The sequence below is a fragment of the Penaeus chinensis genome, chromosome 37 (genome assembly GCF_019202785.1).
Source record: "Penaeus chinensis breed Huanghai No. 1 chromosome 37, ASM1920278v2, whole genome shotgun sequence".
Lineage (NCBI taxonomy): Eukaryota > Metazoa > Arthropoda > Malacostraca > Decapoda > Penaeidae > Penaeus > Penaeus chinensis.
Window position 1 is genome coordinate 33,369,307 of NC_061855.1, and position 10,164 is coordinate 33,379,470.

General features: G+C 36.5%; 2 protein-coding genes across 4 annotated transcripts in view; both read left to right on the top strand.

Moving 5' to 3' along the window:
- Positions 1 to 1,293, top strand: part of LOC125045421 (serine-rich adhesin for platelets-like) — a 7,989-nt gene extending 6,696 nt beyond the window's left edge. The window contains exon 7 of the mRNA XM_047642640.1: positions 1 to 1,293. This exon is cut by the window's left edge and continues 83 nt beyond it. Coding sequence (XP_047498596.1) covers positions 1 to 321 — 321 coding nt within the window. The 3' untranslated portion in view covers positions 322 to 1,293.
- Positions 1,294 to 5,388: 4,095 nt separating this feature from the next.
- On the top strand, positions 5,389 to 9,816 carry LOC125045422. 3 transcript variants are annotated; one of them, XM_047642642.1, is made up of 4 exons: positions 5,389 to 5,803; positions 7,258 to 7,510; positions 7,898 to 8,452; positions 8,893 to 9,816. In XM_047642642.1, exons 2-4 carry the CDS (start codon positions 7,262 to 7,264, stop codon positions 9,412 to 9,414), a joined length of 1,326 nt encoding a protein of 441 aa, XP_047498598.1. In that variant the 5' UTR covers positions 5,389 to 5,803; positions 7,258 to 7,261; the 3' UTR covers positions 9,415 to 9,816. The 3 variants fall into 3 exon arrangements, with proteins under 3 accessions (XP_047498598.1, XP_047498597.1, XP_047498599.1); XM_047642641.1 differs by lacking the exon at positions 5,389 to 5,803 and adding an exon at positions 5,866 to 6,067; XM_047642643.1 differs by lacking the exon at positions 5,389 to 5,803 and adding an exon at positions 6,046 to 6,063.
- The last annotated feature ends 348 nt before the right edge of the window (positions 9,817 to 10,164 follow it).

Sequence of the window (10,164 nt, forward strand, 5' to 3'; positions counted from 1 at the left end):
GAAAATGCTCTCGGAGTGAGCGGCAGGTTACGGAGGAGGTTGGGTGCTGTGGTGGAGGACGGGAATTCGGACGAGGAGGAGGAGGGCGTGGGGCGACTTGGCAGTTGCCGGAGCGACGTCGACGGCGGGAAGGCCAGTGAGGGTCAAGAAGGTGCCAGCGATACCGACGATGCCCTGAACGGCCCCTGGAGAGCCAAGGACTTCGGCAAGGATTATGAGCCCCTGAAGAGCGTCGAACTCCTGAGGAACCTCGAGAAGAATCTTAGTACATACCTACCCACGTATTCCATTGGGAGCGACACGGAGACTGGGGAACCGTGAGGTCTCTGCAGGCTATTGAGCCTCGTCTGAATCCCAGTTGAAAAAAGTGGTGCATTTACTTCCGCATTTGGCTAGAATGCATACATATCATGTCGAAGGACAGGTTGTGTTATAGTAATGCCATCATCTGGTATTTTATCTGGTTCTTGCATAATGTATATATCACATCATGAGGTCACACTCCATTTTATGTCCATATCTCTCATGTTAAATCTGCATCATCTTTAACTCTTAGGATTGCTTTAAAAGGAGAACGAATGAAGCGAAGCATCTGCAGAGTAAATAACTAATTGCTTTGTTAGAGGCAAAGCTTTAGGGCATAAGACGTAAGTCACTGTGAAGAGCTTTATGCAGTTAATGTGATGATACATTATACTTTTGTCTCTTTACTGCTTTGCTTCCCTACATCCGCTGGAAGGACGTGTTGAATCTATACAGGGGAAAAAATCTCTTCGTTTGTAGCACCGGGGAAGGTTAGGTCTTTTTTTTCCTTCAGAATCCAGTCATGTATTTTGAGTTATTTTGTCATGTTTTTTTATTTAATATTTTTCTTTCCATCTCGGTTTTATCATTTTCATTGTTTTTTACGTATAGATGCTCTTTCATTGTACTTGGCAGATGTGCTGTGTGCAGTAGATAGTCTTCTCTACCAAAGATAAAAGTAGGGTTTTTGGGATTATAAGGTGTGAATTCTACGACCTTATTAATACGTGCTTTTTCGTTTCGCCAGTGAACAGAAGCCAACACGAACGCCATTGCAATTTGGGTGAAGTTTTTTGTTACCTGTTGTTACCATGTTCGTGATGGAATTGTTTTTTGTAATTTAATCGATTTAAAAACAAATGTTTTTGGTGTAGTATAATTTTTTTTTTTTCTTGATAATTATTGTAGAATTTCTATGATCTTATCTTTCCAAATGCTGCCCGACAAAATGCTGATTACTGGGAACTTTAATAAAATGATCAGGATGAATACGTTGGTTTTATTTCCTTAATTTTTATTCGTGTGTGGGACGGATCATCACTCAAGGTCGCAGGTGTTTTGATGAAGTAAGCCAGTGGTTCTCTAATTATGTTTTTATCTACCAATATATAATCTCTCTTATAAGTTGAAATAAATAACAATACATATTATATAAAACAAAAAATCGAAGTATGAATATGTTTTAAAGCTATAAAATTATTGTATAAATATTATACGCAATTAAGATTTGTTTTAGAATGTTCGTCTTCCGAATAAGACCACAAGGGTTCAAGAAGAGGTCTGTAAGGTTCAAGTGACAGTACTTCACACGTTTAATCGACATTGTTTCTACTGAAGGGGAACAGAATTAAATAATATAGGAGTTTTAATGAGCACAAAGGGCGGAAAACTGTAATCATAACTGTTGCGTGTGCGAGAACGTGTAAGAGAAATCATACCTCATTCGATACTTAAAATGGACAGCTATAAGAATAACCCATCAATTTAATGTCAAATCATATCTGTGTATTGTGAAGAAAGCACATAATGGGTATCCACAGAACAGAACGCTGATACTGTATACCCCGCCACCAATCTATACATAAAAAAACGTTGCAGAATTCATGTAAGGCGCTCTTTTCTGGAAATAAAATGACCATATCCACAGAGAACTTGATATCCAGTTAAACACAGTAACTTAACGTTATACGCAATCATCATAAGAATGATCTGCATACTTCACTTATACACAAGAAGCATTTCTGTGCAATTTAAACTATTGATTCAAATATTACCGTAACACCCAATCGCTATATTTTATACACAAGCATTTCTGTCTTTTGGTCTAGCGATATACCAAGGAAAATCTACTCCCAGTTAGATACTATAAAACTAGTATTTTTAACACAGCTGTAATACCTATTTTCAAATCAGGATATGCATATGAAGTGAATGATTATCGCCCTATCACTCTACTCTACCCTACAATATCTAAAGTACTTGAGTAAATATTGGCAAACCAATTAACATCATTCCGAGAAGACAATGGACTTCCCTCTAAAACGCAGTGTGGATTTAAAGGGAAAGCAAAGACCAAGTCAACCGGAAACCACAAACGAAATTTATGACAGACAATAATCACTTACATCTACACAAGCTTTGTGATTTATATATAACTTTTGGCAGTACTAACCATAAAAAAAACTTAACGAACTGAAAGATCACGGGATTGATAACCATTATTTCAGAGATGACCTATCTACATGAACGCAGGCAGTCAGAATTAGTGAGAAAAAGATCATAATAGAAACTAATCTCTTTCGGGGTACCACAAGGTTCCATACTGGGCCCGATCTTGTTCACAGCATTCATCACCGATCTGTCAACTCCTGTAAAGCACTATCTTCTTGTTCAATAAGCCGATGACACCCAGTTCTTCACGCTGCCTCGACAAGGAACTTCAGTGATTTAATAAGAAATCCACTGCCAAAATCCACCACAGACACAATCGTAGAATTTGTAATATCACACCAAGCATCTCGGTTACAAATCTAGGAGTGTCCATTAATAGAAGTATGATTTCGGAGATAACATTTATAGAAAAGTCATGGGCACATTTTTACGTTTATCCAAATCATATAACGAACATATAAAGAACAAAGTACCAACGAGAGAAAATATTACAATTGTATAAACCCACAACCTCAGTATTATGAACTATTGCCAACAACAAAAACACAAAATTTCTTCTCGAGAGTATTAGGCAATGTAAATAGATATGACTTCACAACCACCCATACATACCAACTGAAATGCTTAAGAGCACACCAAGAATATAGGTATGACACATGTATACTCATACATAAATTCACATGGGGGAGTTTATCATCATTGGCTAACACCTCTACAAATAAATAGTAACAAAACATTTTTTCAAACAACTCACCGTATGTCAAAACTAATCGTATTCCAACGTGAACACTTTAAAAATCATACTATCATTTCCGAAATCATCTAAGAATAAGAATAAGACTAATAATAATAGAATAAGAAAATTATCAGTGAATATCATTATTTTATCATTACTATTATATATGTAATTTCCTAAATTATCAGTGACAAAAGACATTTGGATGCAAAGCCAAACACTATACGTAGCTAATTCCGTCTGTCCCATATCACTGTAGTAGATAACCATCTATTTAAAAAGTATAACCGTTGTACCTAATAGAATAGGGTGTTTTGAATATGGTATATGTACATATATATATATATATATAGGTATATATATAGGTATATATATATATATATATATATATATATATATATATATGCACACACACACACACACACACACACACACACACACACACACACACACACACACACACACACACACACACATATATACACATATATGTTTACATATATACATATATATATGTATATATGCATATGCATATACATATATATATATATATATACACATATATATATATATATACAAATACATATATATATAAATATATATATATATATGTGTGTGTGTGTTTGTGTGTGTGTGTGTTTGTGTGTGTGTCTGTGTGTGTGTGTGTGCACAAAAACACATATGTGTGTTTGTATGTGTTTGAATATATATATATATATATATATACATATATATAGTTGTGTGTGTGTGTGTGTGTATGCATTTGAATATATATATATAGGTATATATATATATATATGCACACACACACACACACATATATACACATATATGTGTACATATATACATATATATATGTATATATGCATATACATATACATATATATATATATAGACATATATATACAAATACATATATATGAATATATATATATATATATATATATATATATATGTGTGTGTGTGTGTGTGTGTGTGTGTGTGTGTGTGTGTGTGTGTGTGTGTGTGTGTGTGCACAAAAACACATATGTGTGTTTGTATGTGTTTAATATATATATATATATATAAATATATATATATATATATATATATATATATAGTTATGTGTGTGTGTGTGTATATGCATTTGTATATATATCCATATATATATATATATATATATATATATATATATATATATATATATATATATATATATAGGTCTGAGGTTAGGAAAGGCATCCACGCGGGTAACGGTCTCCACCTTGCCAATTCCTGCCTGTCCTCTCACGGGACAGGTCCGTCCTAGCCCTTGATCAAAAAGGGAGTTTCGTGACGTTAAACCGAAAAAAAAAAAAAAAAAAAAAAAAAAAATATATATATATATATATATATATGTGTGTGTGTGTGTGTGTGTGTGTGTGTGTGTGTGTGTGTGTGTGTGTGTGTGTGTGTGTATGTGTGTGTGCGCATACGTGCGTGCGTGCCTGCGTGCGTGCGTGTGTATAAATTTACATACACACATATAAAGCATCCCGAAAAACAATAACAAAGAGAACACAGCAATCCTCGAATGCTTCTCCTCGCTCTTGATCTCGTGGTTTCAATGACGCGAGCATATCTGTGTGCGTCTGTGTGTGTCCAGCCAAAGGCAACAGCTTCCAAGTGATTATTATGCACAAAACGTTTTACTTTGGAACTGTCCGGTCCGCCTGTGCTCGCCCGGCGGTTGTGTGGTTGCTTGTTGTAATGATGATTATTTAAGCTGTTTCTAGTATGGTTTTCGTGTCAGTGTTCTCATTTTATCATCGTTATTGTAGTTATTACTTGTTTTGTATTAGTTATGTATGGGTAATAGCCACAATAACAGAAATGATAATATTCCTTACTGTTAATATTAACAAGATTATTGAGCATTTTCATCATTAATACTGCCCTTATTAAAGGTTTTTATTTTTTTCTTAACTCCAAACCTTCCCTATATAACGTATATAAGCTTTTTTTTTTCTACTCCAGTGTTTATTTTCATGGCTGTAATTCTTTATTTTCATAGACATGTTTTCCACAGTCGGATACGCCTGGCAGCGCTGTTCCGGGATTATGAAGACGAATACTGTTCTTTCCTATTCTTATGCTTTTATTCACTGTCATTCAACAAATGTGTGTGTTTTCGTGAATACATTAATATCTCTTGGACTTGAAGTTTAACAACCGTTCGCAAGTGTATTCAGAGTTACACGTTCGCTGTGAAGGAACGAATGAATATCAAGCTTATCTAGACGAACATGCAACCTCGCCCTCATATTGTTGTCATTCACATGTAGATAACTTGCTAACCAGACTACAAGAGATTATCCAGACACGAAAACAACACATTTAGTTGAACTATAACCAGGGAGAGAACATTAAGAGGAATGTCATCATGACAGCCTGAAAACGGCACATTTCTCGCGTGGTGGCATCTAGCACTGCCACCTTCAAGGACGGGTATCAAGGACCGAAAAGCCTGTGTCTCGTACGTTCATGACGCGTACGTTCCTGACACACCACGTGAAAGCACTCCGCCTCACCACCAGTTGTTAGCTGTGAGCACTAGCTCTTTGTGCTATTTTTGTAAGTAGTTAAACAATTGTTTCGTATTTCTTTACCGAACTTATAGTAAAAACTCAAACGCAATTTTTTTTTGTCTAGGGAAGTGCGTTCCTTATTTCTCCTCCGCTCGGGTAGCAACATGGCTTTGTGCAGCGACTTGGGTTCTGTCGAGAGAGGCGGCGAAGGTTCACTGTGGAGCCGATACAGAGCCTGTGTATTTCCAGGAGGCGAAGGGGGACTGCTTCTTTGTCAAAGAGCAATGGTGGAAGACTCAATCCAGTGTGTGTGTGTATATATCTATCTATCTATATATATAAATGTATGTATATGTGTAATTATATATATTATTTATATTGTATATATATATATATATATATATATATATATATATATGTGGATTCACACATAGCTTTACTCATCTCTGAAGTAAAACTGGTACAAGTTTCTTAAAAGAGTTTACTCGTCACAATTTACTGTAGTTTAAATTATATGTATTTATTTACTTGTATATATATATATATATTTGTTTGTACATATACATACATATATATATATATAATCATATGCATACACACACATAAAAAAAATACTCACCCTTGAAATGAAACTGCCATAAATTTCTTAAAAGAAGTTTATTCGGCACAATTTAGTATAGTTTCCGCTTTAAAATCCGCTTCCGTTTTCTGTGCTTCCACGCGTGTTGACAGACGCCGCTTTTGGCTGAAGCGAAGAAGGAAGGACTGATATCGCGAAGAAAAGTTGGAAAGAAATGTTTGTAAATTAATATATGTGCGTGTGTGTGCATATATATATTATACATATATATATACACATACATATATACATATATATGTATATATACATACATTATGTGTGTGTGCATATATATATATATATATATATATATATATAATACATACATACATACATACATACGTACATACATACATACATACATACATACATACATACATACATACATACATACATACATACATACATACATACACACACACACACACACACACACACACACACACACACACACACACACACACACACACACACACACACACACACACATATATATATATATATGTATGTATCTATTCATACATTATGTGTGTGTGTGTGTGTGTATGTATGTTTATATATTTATATATATATTTGTATATATATAGTGATATATGTATATATATATATATAATATATATATTAATATACATATGTGTGTGTGTAAATGTACATAATTATTTGTATATATTTCCTTATACATATGTTTAGTTGTATATATTTATATATGGGAAAATATGTTCATTAGATGTATATATATGTATACACACACACACACACACACACACACACACACACACACACACACACACACACACACACACACACACACACACACACACACACATTTATTTGTTTCCCTATACATGAGGCATTAACATAGCAAAATCCGTTTTCCACAGTACAATGAACGCAGCCTTGGAAAACGAGATCACGTGCGGCGTGTGTAGTGAGGTTTACTCGTCGGAGTCAGGTCGCGAGCCCGTGATGCTGCCCGAGTGCGGTCACACCTTCTGCAGGGATTGCCTCCTCAACCTACAGTCGACTTCTCTTGTTTGCCCGAACTGCAGGCAAAACCACTATAGTGTGAGCGTTGAGGATTTGCCGGTGAATTTCGCTCAGCTGGGCATAGCCGTCGCCCTGTCAAATATTCAGGTGGGAAGTGATTCCTTTTTGGATGTGGGGTTGTAGCGGGTATGCTCTGTTGATGTAGTGTAATGAGGTGTTGATGATTTAGCCGAGAGAATTATGTATGTGTATTAGTATGTAATTATGGGTGTGTAAATACGTTCTGTTGTGAAAATCGTTTAATTGTATTATTATGTAATTTAGCATATGTATTATGAACATTATTCGTTTGTATTGTGAAATTTATGTACACATATTGTTATGAAAATTATGTACACATATTGTTATGAAAATTATGTACAGATATTATCATGAAAATTGTGTACAAACATTAGTATGAAAATTATGTAAATACATTATCAAATCATGTATTTATTTATTTATTTATCTGTTTACGTATTTATTTCTTTTCAGAAAAGCAAAGAGCAAGGGCAGTGCAGCAAGCATAGCCTACCACTAGATCTGTGGTGTTCAGTTTCCCAGAGAGAGATATGCGCGATGTGTTACTTCGAGGAAACGAAACAGACACAGCAACGGGTTCTAACGCTCGCCGAAAGGAGGCAGTTCACCGTGGACGCCATCAGACAGAAGTCGCTTATCCTGAGCCAGCTGTACACGACGCTAAAACACTGCTTAACCAGTGACAGCGAAAGCACGTGTCAAAACAGCTACGCCAAGAAGCTCAACGATATTCTTCGAGGGGAGGAGCTGGGCATCCTTCCTTCCTCAAGCATCGACAAAAAGCTAGATGGACTGAAGAAGATGATATTTCCCACGGACCGAGAGAGGAGGAGCGGTGCCGGCAGCAGCAGGGAAAGCAGACAGGAAATAGAGAGGCCTGATAAGAGGAAGCTTCGGTGTGTGGCAAAGTGCGACAAGGGCAGGAAAGCACGGCTGACGTGGGAGGAGGATCAGCTTCATATCTATACTCTGTGTGTGGACCCCGAGGAGGCGCACATCACTTTGAACGTATGTTATATTTATCTTGATTTTGATATTGTTGCTCTCTATTGTATGGCTCGTTATATCTTTATATATACCAATCTCTAGTTTATGCTTCATTATATATTTGATCTTATTTGTATATATGTATATATATATATTGCTATGGATCTTTATATCTGCATGTTTGTAGTTCAGAATTAGTAACAAACGCTTGATTACTGCCAGCTAATTAATATAAATTTTATGACTTACTGCCGCTTCTTGAGAAAAAAAATCTCCTTTGTTACTGTATCCTCAGTGACTTGAACTGAGCGAGCTACCCATACAAAAAACATTTGTTCATTAAGTCTAAAAATAATTAAAGACTTTGTTCACCAACTCTACAAATAGTTTCTTATAGGTATTAGAGTCTCCAGATGATGCCTACTCATATGAATTTGCATCATGTAGCCTCCTCTCCACAGATGAGCGACGTCCGCCTCCTCGTCCCCCAGGAAAACCCCACAGTGTTCCTGGACGTGGCCGACAGGGACGGACCCATCGGCCGCATCAACATCAAGGTGTGGACCCACCTCCGTCGCGGCCAGCAGTTCCTCGCCCTGTGCCAGGGACACCTCGGGCCAACGCTGAAGGGCTCGGCGTTCCTGGACGTCACCGAGACCGCCGGAATCGACTGCCTTCGCGCCGGACGCTACCTGACGGAGAACGGCACGAGCTCCCACGCCCTGATGGATCGTCTGGAGTGGAACGAGGGTCACGAGCGGCCGGGACGAAAGGGCCTGGTGGCTGGCTGGAGCTTCAGGAAGGCGGAGGACGAGACCCTGTTCGGCATAGCGCTGGGGGAATGTCATGTCAAGTTCTGCTGTCCTTTCGGCGAGGTTGTGTCCGGCTTGTCCATCGTGGAGGACATTGCCTACAATCGCACGGTGAGGGACGTGACCATCGTGGAGGTGGGGACGGCGGTGCGCGACTTTGCGGCGAACTGAAACCGGAGGGCGAAGTGTCTGGGACAGCTGCCGAGGGAAGGAAAGAAAAGCGTGGCTGCCTGTGGCTTCTTTTTTATTGCTGTTTTCCCCATTTGTGATAAAGTGATTTCATGAGTGAATTCATTTAAAATGTTTTTTTTAAAGCTCAGTTTTCTCTGTTGCATTGCATTAGCTTTATGATTAATGTGAATGTATGAGTTTTATACAATATATATATATATATATACACATATATATGTGTATATATATACATACATACATACATACACACACACATATACATACATATATGTACACAGAAATGAGATCTGCCTGCCTACAAAGTGACTTTGAAATTTAATTTTAGAATATTTTATTTTCAGATACAAATTTAAATATAACAAATAAACTTGTATAATATTCTTCTCCTTATTTTATTCCAACCCTTTTTATGCATATAGTTAAAGTTGAGAAAGCCTAATACAATATTTTCTTCCATAAGTAAGGATGAATATATGTATATATGTACATATATATATGTATATACATATAGATAGGTGCATATATATATGAGGATATATATATTTATCTTTATTTAAGACTACTTACACATTTTGTTTTACTCACATCAATATCATGGTCGTTTAAGCAGTGTCACTTTCCCTTGTTAATTTTAGCATCTATCTTCTTAATTTGGATCAAGAATTGTATCCAAAATTTTAAATAAAAAAAAACACTGTTGTAAGATGGGAGTTAGGCCTATCTTGTAAT